The sequence below is a fragment of the Theobroma umbraticum genome, unplaced genomic scaffold (assembly GCF_002168275.2).
Source record: "Theobroma umbraticum cultivar Fairchild unplaced genomic scaffold, ASM216827v3 scaffold_20.0, whole genome shotgun sequence".
Taxonomy (NCBI): domain Eukaryota; kingdom Viridiplantae; phylum Streptophyta; class Magnoliopsida; order Malvales; family Malvaceae; genus Theobroma; species Theobroma umbraticum.
The window spans coordinates 537,403-559,243 of NW_018397266.1; the positions used below are offsets into that span (position 1 = coordinate 537,403).

A 21,841-nucleotide genomic window follows, 5' to 3' on the forward strand; every position below is an offset into this window, starting at 1 on the left:
GAAGTGATCATATGAAGAAGAAGTTGAAGTAGCCAAACTGCAAGGTTATACATAGCAAAATAGATTTTGGGTATAATCAACTCGATCAAATTGTAAATGAATTGCAATTTTCTTGTCCTTGATTTTTTGTTTCCTACAACTTTTGCAGATATCCTGTTTGTTTATGACAGATTTCACTATCTTCTCTTAATTAACTTGACTTTCTTTGCTGATTTTTTGGGTATATAAACAAGCGTTTCCTACGGTCATGTAATGTTATGATAAAACGAGAATTGATTCAACAAGAGTTGGTATTTCAATGATTCAATCGATATTTTCTTGCTTTCCAAACAGCATGATGACATAGCAATAGGTTATATATGTGAGGGCTCAATCAGAAATTCAGATGGAATTTACTATATATAGAGAGGAGAAAATCACTTCATTTAGACTTAAAAAATTGAGTAAATGAACCCAGCTTGTACGGTACGATATATATTTACAGAATCTGGAAAACAATCTTATTAATTATACTAAATTAATCGCACTTTGTGTGCAGTCGAGAAATGCTTGGCTGCAGCTACCATGGTGGCCTCTGGCCCTGTTGGCGCCGCTGGAACCTTCGTCTTCTTCACATCTTCATCTTCATCAAATACCCGAAACCATGAAAGGAAGAATATTGATCTCAGGAATGATGAGACTCGACTCTCTTTCCTGCCCTTCATCTTGCTTAATCAATATCTGCGATAGCTGACACGACCCTGCAAGCAAAGATATGATTGTATGGTTAATGTTCCTGGAGAATTATTCTTGTTTGTGGGTGTCTTTGACTCCATTTTATCGGATCTTATATAGGCAAAAGCACCTTGATGAACAAGGTAACCAAGTCGAGTTGGTCTTTGGTCTTTGATAAGTATTTTAGATTGGAAAGATCCGAGCAAGGAGAAAGCACTGAAAATGAAAGACTCTAATGCTCCACTCGGACCATGTGAGTTTGACCATGGCTGCTTTGCTCCTACTTTCTTCTCAGGCTTTGCTTTGATTAAAGCGAAAAAATAAAACACAAATAATTAAAGCATCAGTCAAGCATAAAAAGTGTCAATTGTCACGTCACATAGGCTTCCTTCAAGCAACAGGTAAATTTCTTTTTATTTGTTTATTTAAAATTTTTGCTTTGATCATTTAAAGTTTTAAAAAAAATCAAGTTTACCTTGTCACAATATTATAAAAATTAATATTTTAATCACCCAATCGTTAAAAATCAACAATTATCTTACATAATTTTTTAATTCAATTAATTTTAAACACACCGCATGTCAAAACACAATACCATATAATAGATGAGTTTATGTAAATATGTCATGCAGCCAAACTCAATTGATCTAATTAAATAGCAATTAATTTTTAAAGATTGAATAATGACTAAATGAGACTTAAATTTTCAAAATTGATTTATCAAAATAAAAATTCTGAAAAAGTAAAATAATTAAAAAAATAATTTACTAGTACTCTGACCAAAAGCAAAAAATATACCCTATATATATACTTGTCATTGATTTTGAATTAAGATGGACTAGGTATTAAACATTAGTATTTGTTAGCACAGGCCTGGTTAAAATATGTGTTATATTTAGATTAAGAAATATGGTAAACATAGACAAGTTAGCCTAGTTGCTCGCTTGTAGTAAAGGCAATGACCAACCTGATCGAAACAAGTTGGTATTATAACTATAATTAACAGAGTCAAACATGCCTTTGTGTTCTATCTTGATAACTATATAATTGAGATTAGAGGCTTGAAAATTTCTTGGAAGTTGCAGCTTTGAAGGTTGTTTGTTTTCTCATTTCTTTTGTTTTACAATTTCTTTTTTTTGGGATAGGAGTTGATTAGATTGATAGAAGAAGTCTTTAATAGATACAAATCGATTAACTAAAGCATGAAGGTCACACTTGATTATAGTAATATCGCACACGGTGTAAGAACATAAACACCTAAATATCCAAATTACAAAGATATGAATCTTGCAAGATAATACAATAGTAAAAGATTAGATTAATATGAAAAGTTTTGAATCGACATAAACCGATTAACGAAAGCGTGAAAGTTATATTTGACCATATTAATATTGTATACATCATATAAAAATATAAACATCTAAATTTTTAAATTACAGGAACTTGAATCCTGCACATTAATGTAGTACTAAAAACTCTTATGAAAATCGTTCAATTTATCTTCAAATTATTGACAATAATGCATCCAAGAACAAAATAGTTGAGAAACACTGAGAATTAATCAAACAAAATCTGAAAAAAAAAATTGTTTCTGCTAAGGGTCCTGCTAAATGTAATTATTCTCATATCCTATTTGATTTCTTGTTTATTTTTATCTTCTACCCGAACACTAAAAGATTATTGTAATAAAACAAAATCAGACTAAGCTTGGGTCAGGCTTGCCAGGGCCCACACTTTACATGGGCCAATCAACCATAACAAAGCCCACACAAAAGAAATCGATTCTCACATTTTTTTCCTTGACCATGTCCTTGAGCTTGAACTCAGGATAACTTGTCTCTTCAATAATAAGTATTTTTTTTTTTAATTTGAGAATTCAAATTCTGTTCTTTAAAAAAAATTATATATCAATTAATGAGTTATATGAATAAATTATTTAAAATTAATTAAGAGTTATAAGTGTTTATTGACACCTGTTAACTGAACATTTAATTTATTTTTATAAAAATATAAAATAATGGGAACATATTTAAAAACAAGGTTTATGATCAGAGATATTTTTCCTTCCTCTTAATTGGTTGGATTTAAATAGGAGTAGTTCGAGCATTTCAATGCATCAAAATGGCTTTGATGACTGTTTGGATGAGGTGTTAAACATAAGGAAATTGCACCATGTTTTCCATTAATTATACTCACATGTTTAGTCTTAATTGATCCCCATCGTTTGTTGCCTGTTCTTAAACAGTTACCAAAACCATCTCACCCCATTAACTACAAAAAGGGGACAAAAAAAAAAGAAAGAAATATAATTGTTTTTTTAAAATATATTTCATCTTTGAATCTAAAAAGGTGAAAAACTTAGACATAATACTTTAAAATGTTCTTGACCAATTTTTAAAAAAATCAAATGAATTTTAATTTTTTTACTGTATTCAATTAAGTTTTTGTATTTTTATTTTAGATTACATAAACTTTTATAATTAATGTTTAATTAATTATCATTAATTAAAATATCACTTATCATTTTTATATCAACGTGAAAAGTGAAAATACCACAGAATCATGTTATCATGTCATAACAACATGTCACATCACCATCTAATATAATATGTTTTCATGTCATGTTAGCAACACATGACATAAAATCACAAATAATAATTAATCAACCATTAAGTATAATGGGCACCCAAACATTTGATTTCCTGCTTGGTGTATTATTCCTTGCTTAAAAAGTATAATTCGAATCTCTCTCCCAATTATGAAAAAAAAAATCATTAAGTATAATGATCTATTTAGTTCAAAATAAAAATATAAATATTTGATTAAATATAATAAAAATAATAATTTATTTACATTTTTAAAGTAATTTAAATTTTTAAAAAAATATTATATGAGAAATTTATAAATTGAAATTTAGGTTACATGTCTTTTTATAACCCTAAATCTGAGTAAAAAAATAACAAAAATATCTAATCAAGCCTTCTCTCACTTTTATTGAAATTGACTCGGAAAAAGGTTTAATTCCACAATCATGGCTCTTCTTTCAGCATGATATTAAATTAATTTTAATTAATATAGTACATGTTAACATCAATAATTAACAGCATAGTTGAACATGCTTTAATTAACTTACTTAAATTATATATCCCGCCTTTGATATAAAGTCACTTGCAAGTTGCAATGATGCTTCAATGGGAATTAACCCACGAAAGTTCCCTCCAACATAATTAATTACCCAGCATAATTAGAACGATGTAACATCAAGACACAGATTGAATGAACTCAGACTAAACCTGTCCACGTATGTTCTAAACAATTGTCTCTCCATTTAGCCTTCACATTCAAGAAAATTAAAACCGCAAAGCATCTTCAAACACACACTTATCTTTTGCTTTCCTTTTGAGCACAAATACGAAAGACAAAGCTAGCGACAGGTCACGTAAATATCTGAAATAGTTTCCTAGGATTTCAATTTTGGTTAATTAACTCAATTAATTAATTTAGCAATAGCCTTATCACAAAGCATCTAGGAATCGAAACGATACAATATATTATATTAGTATAAGATATGAATAATAAGCCAAGATTATGTAGTCACAACAAACAAACAACGTACATTCTTGTAGTAAATGTTTTAAGGTTTTAGTTTCAATTTAATTAATAAAGATTATAATTTAGACCTGTCGTAAATTTAACTCAAACAACATTTTGATTTTACATTGTCAAGCTTCTCATATTATTTTCAAATTATCCTAACAGATAATACACATACATATACATAAAAAAATTACAATGTTTATAATTGTTAGAACAAAATAGATAAATTATATATAAATAAAAAAAACTATATTAAATATCGACTCGAATCTATTACAATATAAAATCTGGTCATTGAGTAGGACTTTCCCAAGATATTTGACAAGATAATCTTAAACTCATTTTGTCTAAAATAATCTTTTAATTATGTATAACCAGTGCATATAAACACAGGTTAAGCAGAATCGTTGGGTTTCAATGGTGGCTTGCCTGACGTGCGTGGAGGGGCCATGCATGTAAAGATATGGCCGTCTTGGGGGAGAGCGATCAGAGTCGGAAAACGTGAGGCGCACGAATCCGGGAGCGCAACGCCCACGGGAAATATTCCCCTGAGCCGAGCCCCTGCTGAAAGGACGCTGAGTCAAGGTCTGACACTCTCGTCGGTCCAAATCAATTTAGCAAATCCATTGGCTGTCCACATACAGCAACAACTAGCTGATTCCTGGGCGAATCAGTCTCACCCCTGACGTGACATGCAATTATTGCTTGAGACTTCGTCGGATTTTCCATGTTGCGACGGTGTGCAATGCACCTAGTCAACGGCCAACGGGAGTGGCTCCAACCTTCAACCATAAATGTATGCCCCGCACCTATAACCAATTCTAATTAAATATTTTAAGTGTACTGATATTAATATTCTTGAATTTGATTCGCAAAGTGAGTAGTTTCAACACCAAAAGCTATTTCATGCCATGTTTATGGGGTTAGTAAACCAGGAAAAAAGAGAATAGGAGAAAAAAACAAGCCTAATTTGCACTTTTGGGACCAGTCCCGTTTCGATACGTTTCTATAATTATTTCACTTTCGTTGCTTGAGAAATTCCCTTGTCGTTTACATCAACTTGTCCTCATTTTTACATCCAAAATCCCAATTGTAATGAAATGAGTATAGGAGGGGCACTCTTACCATGAATTAGTCAAGTTTGACAACTTTTTATTTCTATATATTTCATATACAAATACTTAATATTAAACTTCACTTGGTACTAAAAAAAAGAAATTAGTTTTTATTGATAAAAATGGGATTACGATCAATGTCACTTTTCTAAAACTTCGACAAAATATATTTGATCGGTATTTAACTTGAATAAAATTTGACATCAAACACATGAGTTTGACATAAAATATTAATGACAGGATTTTTGCATCGACAAAAAAAAAATTGATCATAATTCAACAAGTAGGGTTTATTAGCTTCTATTTATGGAAAAAAAATGAAATCAAATTTTGCATTTAGGTGAAAAGGATAATTTGACTATATTGTTTCTTTACAAGGGTATTATTAGTCTAGGTAATGTTAATCCTTTGACATGGCATATGTTATTTGCTAACACATTCACCATCCTCCATGTCAAATAGATTAGAGAACAAATTAACCTTAGAAAATCAACTCCAATTAAAGCCATGGAAAATATTCCTCTATATATATCATTATATATATCATTATTATTAATAAAAATTGGAAAACAATATTTTTATTTTTTTAAAAATTGGAATGTAACATCAATGTCGTTTTTCTTAAAGAAAATGAATGCCATATTTAGATTTAACTATCATAAATTTTGTGATTGAGATAAACTAGTAGGTAAGTAACAATAAATATTTTATTCATAATTGTGATAATCATAAGAAATTACCATAAAAGCAACACATATTCCATAAAAAAAATCAAAATTTATACACTATATTCTCGAGTGAGGGCACGTGGAATGTGCTCTCCTCCATTATTTTTTCTATCCGTCTTATAGTATACTCGTCATCATCGTTCAAATGTATAGGATTCATTCATAAATTCAACGGAATTAACGACTATTAACAGTATATCAAAAGAAATAATTAAAAACTTTGAAAAAAAATTGCCAATAGTTTGATTCGGATCCGGTGCATGCACGTTCGCTAAAGGTCAAGAAGTGTGATCCATAAGCATAATATATTAATAATAAATATTCCCTTTCGATTTATCCGAAATGAAACAATGGGCACACAGCACCAAGTCCTTTTTAAAAATTATTTATTATTTTTTGTATTTGCTGCTGAATATAACAAAAATATACGAATATATTGACAAAGAAGCCGTGTCAGGATAATACCAGGATATGGGATTTAAAAAAAAAAATTCTGAGTCACCGCCACGTGCACAGTCCATGCTAGTTGTTTGACCTTGACCCTATGGTCATCCCCTTCTGTTATCTCAATTTTAATACAGAATTTAATTTCCAATATTTAATAGGGATTTCTTCTTTTTATTTTAATTCTTTTTTCTCCTTAAATAAATCAGAAAATTAGTATAAAGTTAAGTCTACATCAAGATTAGACAAACAGAAAATAAAGTTACCAGCGTTCTAATAAGAGACTGCTTGAACCCATTACAAAATAGAACAGAGTAAAATAAAAATTATTTGATATCAGAATCAGACTTAAGTTATATATTCAAACATATAATATTAGTAATAGTACTTTAGTTTAAGCCAAAAATAGTATTAAAAAAATAAAAAAATCTGCTATGGATGGGCCTCCATCTTACATTTGCCAACACATGAACATGATGCCGTCTTGCACGGACCTAATCCATGATTAATCATTTAATAAATAACCCCACTGGATAATGACTTGTTACTAAAGAAATCCCATTTCAAATAATAATAAAAAAATATTATATGAAAAATCATACGGTAATAAATACATAATAATAATGATTTTTTTTTTGTAAAGTAAAAGTCTATGGCGTTGAGGTGGAATTTGTTGACTGTGTCTGATCGACAAGGAAAATACGAAAAATGGTTTAAAGTAGTAATACTTTGTTTCATCGCACACAAGACAAGACATGATGGGAGGGCACGAGGCTACGTGGAGCCCTATCAGTCAAATTTAATGAAAAGAAAGAAATGGCAGGGGTAAAAATTAAGGTAAAGTTTGCATCAGGTTCATCAGTCAAAACCTTTGCTGTAGCTCTTTTTGGGAGTTTAGCTTCTAGAATAATTTGCTTCTTCCCATCCCTAATTACTCCTCCTTTGAATTTTCTCTCTCTCTCTCTTTTTTGTTGTTTTTTTCCCTTTTTTGAATGAGAAAGTGACATGATTAAATCTTGTTAAATAAAAAATTACTATCTTGTCAAGAAATGGTCAAGCTTTAGAACAAAGAAATCCTCAGTTGAAAAGAAAAAAAATTACTAATTATTAGCATCTGTAAAGAAAAAAAATTTGAAAAGAAAGGTTGGGTTTTACTTTTAAAGGTTTAACATTTTACAAATTTTTTAAATTATGTAAAAAAATTCAAACAAGAGTTCAAATCAAGCATTTATATTTTAATTTTAAATTAAATAATTTTTTATAATTAATAATTAATTTATTATCATTAATCATAATGTCACATATTATTTTAACGTCATGTGTTTTGGCTTGAAATATGAAAATGTTATGTAATTAATATTATTATGTCATATCAGTATGCTACGTTATCATTTATTATGATATGATAACATTTTAATATTAGCATCACATAATATAAAATAACAAATTATATTTTTATTAATTACAATTAGTCAACTATTAATTATAAATACTTATTTGATTCAAAATAAAAGTATTAAAACTTGATTAAACATAATAAAAATAATTTATTTAAAATTTTCTATTATGCCCATTTTAAATTACATCATAAATTTCATGAAAATTATCAAAGGATGCTGGATTTGATTAAGATTTGTTTGGACTGTGTTTTAGGCTCCAACCAAACCACAAAAATCCCAATTCGTGTATTACAATTTGCTACATGCCATTTTCGGCATTTTATATCAAGTTAGTTTGCCTACCATACAAAAGGAGATTATTGGGTATTTTCGACATATAATTTTCTTTCCTTTTTAAAATTTTTTATATTTATATATCAAAATTGGCAAACGAAGCATATAAAAAAAAAAAAAAGAAAAGCGATGTATTTTTTTAAAATGATACTCTATATTTCTTTGGTAATTATTTTTTCATTGTGTAATTCCTTTTAAATGTGTAAAGATATTAATACCTTCACTTCATGGATCTTAAAATCTTGGTTGGGATGTTATTATCATCAAATTATAACCTCACAATGTTCAACTTCTATTTTAATCACTTTCTTACCATAAGCAATTAATGTTTTTATTCATTTATATTTATAAGATAAAAGAAAAACAAAAAGGATGATAATAAAGGAGAATCAACCTAAGTCCTAACTCCAACTTGACCATTAAATATCCAGTTTTATAAGAAACTTAATTTGGGAAAGTTGCATGCAACATGGAGGTAAGATCTTACTTTAAATTGCATTAATTTGGTTATGTAGCCCAAAGATAAAGTTGCATTATTATTATTATTGTTGTTGTTGTTTTTTCTCTAAACTTTTTGTGGATAACTATCTGATTATCTGAGTTAAAATATGTTTAGCCTTCAACAATACAAAATGCCCAAAATGGGAATTTGTGATACTTTCAAATTTGGGGTTGATTAGGATAAATAAAATTTTTAATTATAATCCAATACAAAATTATAAGATTTAGACATAATTGCCCCATTTTTCTTCATTAGATGTGACAAAGTTTTAAATGCAAATAGGGGTGCTTATGTCAGTTCAAAATAAAGAAACTATCCCTTGTATGTCAACCTTAATTTTGACTATATAATCAAATCAAAGTGACAAATCCGAAAATGTCTCCTCTATCTAAGGTTTATATTTAATACAATGATAATATTTAAATTTTATTCAGTATTGCTTAACCAAATGTCATCATTTCGTTAATAAGAAAATTTAAAAGTTAAAATTTTTAAAAAAACTAATATTTTAAAAATATTTATTTTGAAAGATTTTTAAACTTTTACTTTTTCGTATTAAGTAGATTATATACTCTTTTATTAAGTGATATTGTGTCAAATTTATATACTAACAATACATATATATAAACCCTTTAATCTAAGGACCAAATCGAATTGATGATCACTTGAAGATTTCAATTAAAGAAAAAAACAATATGAAGTACAACTTTCAATTTGTGTTTAACAGGATAAACTAAGTTTGATAGCCAAAGAGTAAGTGGTGCAAACTTTTTAATAAAGAGTTTAAATTTTGTTTTTGTTTTTTTTAATATTTTTTAATTATTTTTAAACATGAAATAACGACTTACAAATTTATAATTGATAATTAACTTAAAGATTTATTTATCTTATTGTAGACATAAATTTTTTATTTGATCAACCATATGTATGTGATTTAATAAACTTATTATGACAACGATGAATACCAGGATTTGCATAAACAGATCATGTAAACATCAATTTTTTAAATTTATTACTATAAAATAATTTATTAACAGTTAGGATATGAGAATTTTATGTAATTTTGTTTTATGCATGAGCGCAATAACTAATTTAGATTGTTCAAAACATTTCCAAGGATTAACTATAATTATGACAAATTGAATTTTGCTTTGAGCTTAATTGATTGATAACCTTGATTAACTCCACTAAAACCAAAATTAGGTCCAAGACCCTAATATTTGGTTCTAGGAATTCAATCCGTCAAATCAGCACCGTACGATCTGATCCCCCTGAAAACAGTCAGATACACTAGCGACCCAGTTTAAGCACAGGGATTGTTCCGTCTTTCAACAAATTGGGTATTTTCGTAAGTTTCCCGACAAATGAGGGTCAATTAGATTTTGCCGATCAGATCGGCGAGGAAAACATTTGTGAAAACGGGGCCTTCGGCTAACACTGCCTGGAAAGACGGTGACTACGGCCACGTCATCATCCAATCCATTATCTCCACGTCACCGCCACAGACAAATCCCCAAAGGAGAAAACCCATCCAACGGCCCAGTCCGCCTTCTAGTACATCCAACGGTCCTGATTCCCAGTTCTAGATCCTTCCATTTCCTCCGCTTTAACAGAACAGAAGGCCAACCAAAAATACAAAACCCAAAAAAAGAAAAAGGAAATAGCAAGGGAGAGAGAGAGAGAGACTGATAGAGCAATAGAGTTAACTAGGGTTAGTTAATCAACCCAGGCAAGGAGCGAGGTAAGGCAAGAAACTGAGTTAAAGGACGTTTCTTCGAGGAAGGAGAGAGGCAGAGCTGAAAGGAAAAAAAGGAAAAGGAAGAAAGAGAAAGAGAGATAGAGAGGAGGGAGTTTACTGTGTTTAGACAACTGAGTTAACCCGGACGATCCCTTGCCTCCTTTTACATTTCCTCCCGATTCCTTCTCCTCAATCTCAACTCGTCTTATTCCGATTCTTAAATCAACTCGGAAAATTTATCTGTTATCTTTGGGTTTTTAATCGGCAAGGCGGGTAATCGAGATTTCTTTGTACCTTTCCTTCAGATCTCGAAATCTGGTAAGTTAATTATCTTAAATTTGTAGGTTTAAAACTGAGTTTTGGTTTGTCTTGTTTTTTTTGTTCCTAGGTTCAGTGTTGGGGTTTTAAGTAAAATGGGACGTTGAAGATTCAATGTCTAGAGAGTGCTCCTTATTATGTATTTGTTGAATTAATTGAAAATATTAAATTTGATTTTGGCGTTTTTTTTTTTAATTTGACAGTTCTTTTATCCTTAATTTCTTTTTAAGTAAATGATAGCAACAATTTACTCTGGAAGATTCTTGGGTCAGTTGCTATATGAATGCTTTTAAGCTAATATTCATATTAGCAGCTTACTTGTCTTTTAGTTGATTCCTGGAATATTGAAGAGTTGCATTAATTTTACTCTGTAATTCTGGGTGTGGGATTCTGTTTGTTTTGGATTCATGAATGCATTCATTTTGGTAACTGCTACTTTACATATGTAGCTTTACACTTGTTTGTTTAAGCTTAACCATTGAGGGTATACATGGGTATATATAATGATAGTTATTCTTTTATGTGCTAAATCAAAATCTGGGTCTTAAATCAAATATTGTTTTTTTTTACAGGTTTTTGGGGTTTCCTATTGTTTGTGGCTACTATAGATGGCTCCTTCAATGTAGTGTGGGGATAGATCTTCATTTTGGTTCTGCCGATTTTGTAGATTGGGTTCTGTTCTTTTTTTTTTTTCCTTCTTTTTCAGTTTTTGGGCTGGGGTTTTGGTTTAGTTTTTATTGATTGATGATTGTTGGTGAATTGGAGTATTTTCGTGTTCAATTGCGATTGGCTTTGGAGTTTGGCGTCTTCTTGGGGGGGAAGAAGCTCTCTTCCATTGTCGCCTCTGCCTCCGGCCTGGAAAGCCGTGATTGGTTTTTCTCGACTTTTCATGTCTCGTAAGTTGGACAGTCCTGTTCAAACTCAGATGGCAGTGGCAGTGTTTAAAAGTCCTCTTAGAGGGGAATATCCTAGGAACAATAGAATGGAAGGGAAACAACCTGCTGGGAGGAGACGGGTTTTTGTGCAAACAGAGACTGGTTGTGTCTTGGGCATGGAGCTGGATCGCAGTGACAATGCTCATACAGTTAAAAGGAGGTTGCAGGTTGCGCTTAATTTCCCTACAGAGCAAAGCTCACTGACTTTTGGGGATGTGGAGTTGAAAAATGACCTAAGTGCCATTCGGAATGATTCCCCACTTCTCCTAACACGGAACTATCTTCACAGAAGCTCCTCTACTCCTTGTCTTTCACCTACTGGAAGGGATCTTCAGCAGAGAGATAGAAGTGGTCCTATTGAGATACTGGGACATTCTGATAGCTTTGATGTATTAAAAGTTGTGGTGAAGGACATTGTTAAGGCAATGAAGATGGGTGTTGATCCACTTCCGGTTCATAGTGGTCTGGGGGGTGCCTACTATTTTAGGAATCCTAGAGGTGAGAGTGTTGCAATTGTGAAGCCAACAGATGAAGAACCTTTTGCACCAAACAATCCAAAAGGCTTTGTTGGGAAAGCCCTTGGACAACCAGGTTTGAAACGTTCAGTTCGAGTAGGGGAGACAGGTTTCAGAGAAGTTGTGGCTTACCTTCTGGACTATGGTCATTTTGCCAATGTGCCACCAACAGCACTGGTGAAGATTACTCACTCAGTCTTCAATGTCAACGATGGCGTCAATGGACATAAGCCTTACAAGAAGAATCTTGTTAGCAAGATTGCATCTTTCCAACAGTTTATACAGCATGATTTTGATGCTAGTGATCATGGAACCTCAAGCTTCCCTGTTTCTGCTGTACACCGCATAGGGATACTTGATATACGGATATTTAACACAGACAGGCATGCAGGAAACCTTTTAGTCCGGAAGCTGGATGGTATTGGGAGGTTTGGTCAAGTGGAACTTATTCCTATTGATCATGGCCTTTGCTTGCCAGAAACTTTGGAGGATCCATACTTTGAGTGGATTCATTGGCCTCAGGCTTCAATACCTTTCTCCGAGGATGAGCTTGAGTACATAGAAAATCTTGATCCTATTAAGGATTGCGAGGTGCTGCGAAGGGAACTCCCAATGATAAGGGAGGCTTGTCTCCGTGTTCTGGTCCTCTGCACGATTTTCCTGAAGGAAGCTGCGGCTTTTGGTCTCTGTCTTGCTGAAATTGGTGAGATGATGAGTAGGGAATTTCGGGCTGGAGAGGAGGAACCTAGTGAGCTAGAGGTTGTTTGTCTGGAGGCAAGGAGGTTGGTAGCGGAGAGGGAGCTGTCATCTCCTAAGTCTCAGATGGGAGATGCAGAGTTCCAGTTTGATATTGACTGTGAGGAACCAGAATCAGAGTTCACCCCAAAAATGGCTAATGATGATTTTATGACCAGAGGACCATTCCAATTTGGAAATGGATTTATGAATAACCGTTTTCCGCTTTCAAAGCTGGAGGAATGCTTTGAGGAAGATGAGGAAAGTGAAGGAGAAGTAGAGCAGGAGAATTTTTCCGCTTTCCAAGGTCTTGAAAGGATCCCGTCCATCTCGAAGCTGTCAGTGTCACTTAAAAATACCAGCTTAGGTGACAAGAGCCAGAAGTACTCAAAATTTTCTGGAGCAAAACAAGAAAATGGCTATCTTACAAGCTCATCGGGGCATAGAAGTGCAAATGAGCAGCTTCCTGCAAGTGTGAGCTTTGTGAAGCTGGCTGACATGAATGAGGAGGAATGGGCCAACTTCTTGGAGAAGTTCCAGGAGTTGCTTTACCCAGCATTTGAGAAACGTAAATCCGTTACCTTAGGTCAGAAGCAGAGACAGAGGCTTGGTACTTCGTGCCAGTTTTGAGATTGAGGTGCCAGTAATATTGATACCAGAGAGTTGACTGAAGACGAAATAAGACTTAGTAGGTTTGTTGGGACTTGGGATGAAGGATTAGGATAGATTCAGTATATGGGTTTTCCCCGGGAATGTTGTAGGAGGAATCGCTGTAAATATTCTTGGCTTCAGCTAAGTGGAGAGCTGAGTAGAATTGGTTGTATTTCTTCCTTAAGCTTTTAGCTTTGATTTTGTTTGTTTTTTCTTTTTCTTCTTTTCTTTCACCTCCTTATGGGCTCTGTTTGATAAATAATTTGTAGATTGGAGTCTTTAAAAAAAAAAGAAATATTTATGTAAATAGGGACATTTTGAACTCTTGTGTTCTTGAAAACTAGCCTTCCAGTTCTTTTTTCAGCATCTGCCATGGGTTCATTTGTGTTGATTACTTCATGTTAGATATTGAATAAAAAAAGGGTTTCATATGTCCCAGAGAAGATATATGCCCATGTTGCTCTCTGTAACCCACTTTCGAACCCAATGCCACCAGATACCTAAATTAATCAGATTTTTCTTTGCTGATGATAAATTCGTGACGTCTTTTCTTTGTTCCAAAACACCTGGCTGGCATCCACAGATTTATTATTTGTTCCCCGCCGTCTGATGTTGTCATCTTCAGTACCACTGCTATTGGCCACTGCCAACCTTTTTGTTTTGTTTTCTTTTGACCATTTTGTATTGGAGAGGACAAGTTTTGCTACCTCAGGGCAACCTATGAAAGTTTTCCAAGTCAATGAGCTCTGGCTTTTTCGATCATTTGATTCAGTTATACATGCATATAGCTCATGTTTAAAGAGTTAAAGTTGGAACTATTTTTTTAAAAAAATTAGGGTCATAAATTAATATCAAAAAATATAAATACAGAATTGGAACCCAAAAGCTAAAAGCTTCAGACTGGGACAAAGGAGAGATGGGTTTCAAATCAACAGTCGAGTCGAGGGGGGGAGAATAGGATTACATATGGAAATATTGTCGATGCTGACATTGAAAGCAAAGAAAGATTATTAGTAACCAACAAAGGAACATCACATGTTGGGGTCCCATTTAAAAATTGAAATGGAATGCATGATCAGGAATTGAAGATGATGATGCCCTTTCAACGCCTTTGGCGGGGTCTATCGTCTCTAGTTGCCAATTGCCATGCCCTATGCCTTTCATTCTTTTCATTGTCCACACCTGCCAACTTGGAGCTTTTCCTGTGGATCCTTGTTTTGGGAGTTTTGCTATAATTGGCACATGGTTCTTCTTTCACTTTTGGTCATGTTCCAGGGATATTGAGAGATGAAAAGTATACCTATATTTAGAGAGATAAGTAATTTTTGATCGCTACTTATAGAATTTATGCATAATTGTGTATATAATATAAACTCATATCAAATGTATTTATCGTGAATGAGTTAATCTCATTAATGCAGGAAGAAATAGGATCAACTGCTCAATTAAATATTTCCAATAAATTCTTACTAGAGAATAAATCTAACTGAAATATATAGCAGAATTACATTATACTGAGCTTTCCATGGCTGGGATTCTGCTATACTAGTGTTAGAATCAGCTTAGTAAGGTTTAAAGCTTTTTATTGAGAGAAATAAGCAGTGGAAGTACACGAAATCATCATTGCGTGTTGGAATGCATAGCAGCCAGCCAAGATGAACATTTCTTGCCATGTGTTAGCATTCTGCTCAGCAAGTTGCTTGCATATGGGTGGCTGTTGTTGGGATCCTTGTGGGTTTTATACGTCAACATCAGCCAGGTCACAATCACGTGCACAAACCGAACTTTATCTGATTGAGGATAAACATCAGGGTTTAAACAAGTTCTTGCTAGTTGCTAGCAGACTAGGCCTCTCCACCTAAGATTTTAATCATGGAAGCTGCTTATTTTGACCAGAAATTATTTATAACATGAGACTGAAGGGTTAAGTAATTAATTAATAGCTTAAAAACTGTTGTCTGACAGTTTAGACGTGGCACCCTGATCTCCTACCTGATTCTTCGTGGTCATCTATTGCTGCCATTTTTCAGAGTGAGGGTCCAGGTTGGTATTCTTTACATTGATTGTAGTTCAAGATAAAATGATAAATCACAAAGAGCAGCAGAGGTAGGCAAAAAGTGGATGCCCGGGGGAGGGGGGTTGGGGGGAGTGGGGCTTATCTTGTTTGTTCCCTGATATCCTTGAAGCAAAATGATGGTTAAATTTGGTGGGGATATCATTATTCAGGACTTTAGAGAACAGTTGAGCCTGTGGAGAAAAAGGTTTCAATGATCCTTGTTTGTGCACTCACTTTTGTGACCTTGCCAACAATGCATGTCTTTTGCCTCCATCAAGAAACAACTGAAACCATATTTCAAGGTCAGCAGGTCTGCCCACACATGGAGAGCAAAAGCTGCAACAAATTTCTGATACATCTTTTGAGTTTTCAAGTGACGATACCCTCATACGGCTTTAGCAGGAAGCTTAATTACTGCAAATAGTTCAGGCCCGTCGGGTTATAGGAAGTAGTGGACAATACATCGTTCAATTTCAAAAACTAAGAGCAGAAGCCATGGAAGGATATTTGTCATACGCGGATTAGGTGAAGTATTTCATTCATCAAGATAAGGATGAATTCAACACACTATGTTAGCACAGATGGCTCTTAAAAGACACGGTTGATAGATATCAAGTTTGGAGAAAAGTGCTGTAATCAGAGTTTTCATAAAGAGATTGGGAGATGATAGTGTCAAGAAATGGACGTTATAACAAATTAGTGTTATCATAGTATCTGTGTCTAGTTCAAGAGGGGTTCTGAGAGCAACGTTATATCAGCAACGGGACATTGTGTCTGACGAGTTCGTGGTTGCAGCAGCCTTGTTGGTGAGGTGCATGATTGAGATCAGCATGTTCCTTTTAAGTACTTAAATGGTAGTACTTCAGTTGATAATTCATTGTTGCTGTAATCTATGCAAACAGTTGGGCCGGTTTTCCATGAGGCATATTTCTATAGGAATAAGATCATTTGATTGTAAAGAGTTTCTCCATTACCAAACTTATTAATCCATGATTGACCCATTAATGTTAGCAATGTGATATATCAAATCCAACATCCAGCTTTGCGAACCGTGGCCGAATCCAAATGTTCTTGTGGCCAGCTGAATTTGGCACAGGATGACTAGCCCATATGCTGCATTCCTTGTTCATCAAGGTTGCTGATGACTTTGAGCTCGAGGTTTAAGAATTCAAATCAAAATGACATGATTCGACATCAAAGTTAACACCAATGTTTTCTTTTCCCAGCTGAGAATGAAAATAACTGATAGCTGCAGGGTGGCAGGGAAATCCATGAAGTCTACAGGCCTTCTGTAAATAGTATTGGGCCTTTCAGCTGTTTTCCTGAAGAGTGCAATTCTGAAACCAGTTGGACTATTTCTACGTGAAGGTGGGTGGTTGACTTGCGTTCTTCCCACTCTTTGACTGATGGGGACACATGTACTGATAAACATTGGTTTATTAGTGTTCAAATCAATAAAATAAAGTAAATTCAGGTGTTTGATCCTAATGATTGGCTCCCCATATGAACGTCTTCCCATCAACCTAACCTTTGTAACTACCGATGAAACAGTTGACAGCCTTCGATAGCTTGCTAATATGGACAGGAAAAGGATTAGCATGTAAACCTTCTGCCATTATTCTATTGTTGTCGTTAGGACATCAACTCCATAATCATCATCATCCAAAGTACACTCATAAATCTAATATGCTTCTCAACAACATATTTTGTTTTCATTTGGTGGGGAGAAGAAAAAACTGAATGTTGTTGCCATAAAGTAAACAGAATGAAGAATGAAGGATGGTATATTCAATCTGCAGTCTGCCAACCCAAGAAATAGATCTCAAATTCACATTAATCTACTGGATAAACAACCCAAGGCTTCTATTTCACTTCATATGCAAAAAAGTTTCATAGCCATCTTCATAGAGGCTCCTTATGACTATACACATCAAGAGCTTAGGTTTTGTTCAATACAAAAAAGGAGGGAAAAGGGAGTTTAGGAGTTAGAATAGAGATGTTAAATGTGCCTCCAAGGTCTTTCAGCAAGGCCTACACATTCACTGTATCGGAAACAATCAACCAGATGATCAATTGTCAATCCTGCTGCTTGCATGAATGAGTACACAATCACAGGGCCAACAAACCGAAATCCACGCTTCAGTAAATCCCTGCTAATGGCTTCTGCTTTCGGAGTTCTGAGGGGAACATTTCTAGGGTATTTGTATCTGTTGATGGTTGGTTTGTAATTCACGTAACCCCACATGAAGCTGCTGAAAGATCCATATTCCCTCACAATCTGTATTTGAGCAATCAAATGTATGTAAATGTAAAGAACACCCCAAAAAAGTAATCAGACATTTTAAAACTTGCCTTCAGTATGCATTTAGCATTGTCTACTATGCACCTCACTCTGCTCTCTGCCAACATGATGGCTTTGTCTGACGATATCTCATTGATCTCTTTGTCCCCCATTTTAGCAACAATCTCAGGATCAAAGCCAGAGAAGGCTTCTCTGTGTTATCAACCAAAACTGCAAGCTTCAGCGCAATGTTCATCAAACTTTGTAGATAATCCATGCACTTACAAATTGAAGACTGTACCTGTATAGTTCCTTTCGTTTCAAAATCTCTGTCCAATTGTAGTCCATCAGCATACCAGACAATGCAAGCAGCTCGAACAATTGGCTGTTTTGATTACTTATAACTTGAGGATGTCAATAAATTCGATAAGTAGTTATGTTAATGAATTCGAACAACTTACTTGTCATCATAAACAGGAACCCCCCACTGCTCATCATGAAATGATACGTATACTTTATCTGTATCAAAACTTTTCATTAGTTTCTTAGCCATCAAGTCATCAACAGCCTCTTCCCATGTTCTTTTCTTTGGTTTACTTAATTTTTTTTTGGCCGGTTCTTTATATGCATATCATAATAATTCATGGCTATTTCTTAAGATGGGATGTCTCAGGAATCAAGAGTTACCGTAACAATGACCAAGTCAAAGAATAAGTACTGTGACGATATCCACACAAATACATAGAATATATAATAATAAACATCTTGGCCTTTTGAATTTATATATAACTCTCAACTGCTAGATAATGATAGGTAATTAAGGCAAGTTTCTTGTTGATTATAGTTGCCTGACTATTGCGGTTGTTCTATCTTATCAGGTTAATGTGCATGTAGATGCACAATTTCACAGCTTAACCGGCGGAGGGAATGTCAAAGATTTATCTCTAAAGCAACCACTCAAAACACTATAGTTGTACAATGTTAAGGGTGATACTGATACCTGATTATCTCACTTGAATTTAAAATTTTATGTGTGTTTTCCAATTTGTTAGTAGAGATGTTTGCAAAGAGAAATGACAGAATTTGAAGCTGGTGTGATGTCATTTTGATATCTTTGTGAAGATGAACAACTGCTATAAGAATCAGCACAGGTATGTAGATCAGGTATATTAGTTGCTGTGGTGAAGATGGTGACAAGAAACAGCCAAAACTTTGTACCAAAAGAAGAAAGAGGCAAACAGCAAGTATCCAACCCATTAATTCTGAAATGCTGGTTGGTTTGTTGCTTAAATGGGGTTGATGAAATTTTGGTTGCATTTGGATCTTGGACCTGCTAAAAATTAATTCAGGAAGACAAAAAGATCCAAGACTTGCCATAAACCAAGTGGTTGAGATGCTTCTTCACAATGAATATTAATGACCATTATTAACAGTCAGACATTGGTATGAAATCTGACAATGATTCCATTGGAGAGAATCTTAAAATAATTGAAACCAATACAATGCTACCTTCTTTTTTGTTTACATTTATTTGTATTTTCCATTTCATAGTTGTATAACATTTCTTTCTTTTATCTCATAGTATTCAGTAGTTCCTCCTATTTTTGCAACTACCCATGTCATTGATGGAGCTGCACTAGCTAAATATCAGATAAACAGTTGATCATATGCTATTTGCTATTTCTGGATGTGTCTAATCGAATCTTGGGGCTTGGAAATTTTTCTCTACATTTGACCTCAAGGCCACCTAAATAAGCTGCAGTCTGCAGAAATTTATTGGACTTTACAGTTTAGTGTTTCCTGCAAAATGCTGAATCCAATTATTCACTGCCTGATTAAGATTCTATGGAAGCATTTAGAAGGTGTTCCTATACTAGTTTTCTGTGCTGTGCTTAAACATTTCATATATCATGTGCAAAATGAGAAGAAAGTAAAAACATTTCTAAAGCACACTTACCACTATTCTTTGTAACCCAGTTGCACCTCCTGAGTTCTCCACTGCCAGGATCCTGACTTGGTTGTTGTTGCTGCTGCTGCTGCTGCTGATGGTGATGATGCTGGACACTTTTAACAACCGGGACGACGAATTCTCTTCTTTCATGATGGGGAGCAATCAAGCTGAGTGCTAATGAAATCTTCTGCTCCAGGGGGGTGCTAGAATGATCTGTAAGAGAGGAGTCATTCGAGTTCTGTGACAAAGACAATGATAAGGATGATAGAGAAAAAGATGAAGTGCTCCTTTGAAGCCCAATTGGGTAGATTTTCTTCAAGTGTTTGGACAGCGCACTTTGTGCTGGCTTCTCTTTTTCTTTAGGGCTTCGGTTCTTCTCCAGAATATGTCTCCCGACATTAGCTTTAGACATGCTTGAGAAAATCATGGAGTTCTTGCCTTTTGTCTTTGATATGGGTAGATGTAAAGGTGAGCTTTTTGAGTTTGATAAAAGTTTAGGGTTTTGTATATATTGTGGGAGGGAACGCAAAAGCTACCATACCTAAGTTGGTGAAATGTGTATTTCATCATGAATTACCATCTTTTCTTTTTCCTCCTTATTTTGTAAGCAAAACCAATAACAGTAGGTTGAAATTTGGATATATATTCTATGTTATCTCATCAAAATGAATGATGTTTATGAATGTTATTCTATATGTTATCGAATTAGACCTCTAAGCTAAACTGATCTTTTGCTTAATCCAAATGACATGCATAATTTATATCAGATAGAAGTCAACACCTGCTTTAAATGTCTGCATATATTTCATATATGTGTCTGGTGGCTTAATCCATATCTGAAAGCTGGGGACCAATATTTAGTGATTTGGATCTATCATTATTTGTTAGATTACCAGCCTAATATGAAGATGATGACAAATGCTGTTGAAAATTTTATATATGTTTATATTATTCCTACACTAAAATACTAATCATCATTTCCAGTTGGCCAGTCTGATATGAAGGGGAATATATAATCCTTAAACATATTCATACTTCAAAATATTCATATAGCTTTGCAGTCTCTCCTTTAGAAATTTAGAAGGCAAAAGGAAAAACTACTGAAGGTGAAAACTGCATATAATAGTTAAGTTTATTGTAAAGGGTCAATTTTAGGTGCAATGGTTATGGCATGCCTCAATATATTCTAATGATTTAATAGCCTTTTAGTTGCAGTGTTTTTCTCAATGCAAGAAGAATGGGTCCAAACTCAAACTATTCTTAACTTGCACTCCTGAGTCCTCAAAGGTTTGAGGCAAACCTGTGGCCTGCATAGACAGAGATATCTCATCCATCATTCTTCACACACTCTTTCTCCTTACTCTCTACCCACAAAAATTCTGTATCCCTCAAGGTTTTAAATACACCCTTTGACAATTAGAACACATTGAGAGATTTGAACCCGATTCTTTGAGCAGAGGATGCATACATGTATTATTGAACCAAATGCTGCACTAAGTATCATGAATGCTCAATGTGTACCTAGGACAGTGGTGTGCTGTTGCTCCGTAGCATTGAATTTGGGGTACAAAGAGAAAGTTACATAAGTGGAATTCTGATCAGTTCATGGCCCCTCTCCCCCGTCGATTAGCTAATCTTCCCATTATCAATCTTTGTCTTTGCAGTCAGGCAAATTTAAAGAGCAAAGAGACCAAACCAAGAAAAGAAAAGGAGTAAAACATAAAAGAAGACAGAATGTTGTCAGCTGCTCCACCATTCATTTTTGCAAAGACTTTTTTGGAAGAATTTACAAATTTAAGCAAGATGAAAGGTGCTTGTCAGGAAATTC

The 21,841-nt window shown here is 33.9% G+C and overlaps 2 protein-coding genes across 2 annotated transcripts; one reads left to right on the forward strand and one right to left on the reverse strand.

Moving 5' to 3' along the window:
- The first annotated feature begins 10,466 nt into the window (after positions 1-10,466).
- On the forward strand, positions 10,467-14,065 carry LOC110423199 (phosphatidylinositol 4-kinase gamma 5). Its single transcript, XM_021437356.2, has 2 exons — positions 10,467-10,889; positions 11,462-14,065. Exon 2 carries the CDS (start codon positions 11,779-11,781, stop codon positions 13,702-13,704), a length of 1,926 nt encoding a protein of 641 aa, XP_021293031.1. The 5' UTR covers positions 10,467-10,889; positions 11,462-11,778; the 3' UTR covers positions 13,705-14,065.
- Positions 14,066-17,523: 3,458 nt separating this feature from the next.
- On the reverse strand, positions 17,524-20,489 carry LOC110423637 (DNA glycosylase superfamily protein). The gene is made up of 5 exons (XM_021437925.2): positions 20,020-20,489; positions 18,524-18,581; positions 18,364-18,447; positions 18,134-18,275; positions 17,524-18,059 (listed from the first exon to the last, which is right to left on the reverse strand). The coding sequence occupies exons 1-5, from the start codon at positions 20,438-20,440 to the stop codon at positions 17,781-17,783; spliced, it is 984 nt and encodes a 327-aa protein (XP_021293600.1). The 5' UTR covers positions 20,441-20,489; the 3' UTR covers positions 17,524-17,780.
- Positions 20,490-21,841: the final 1,352 nt, after the last annotated feature.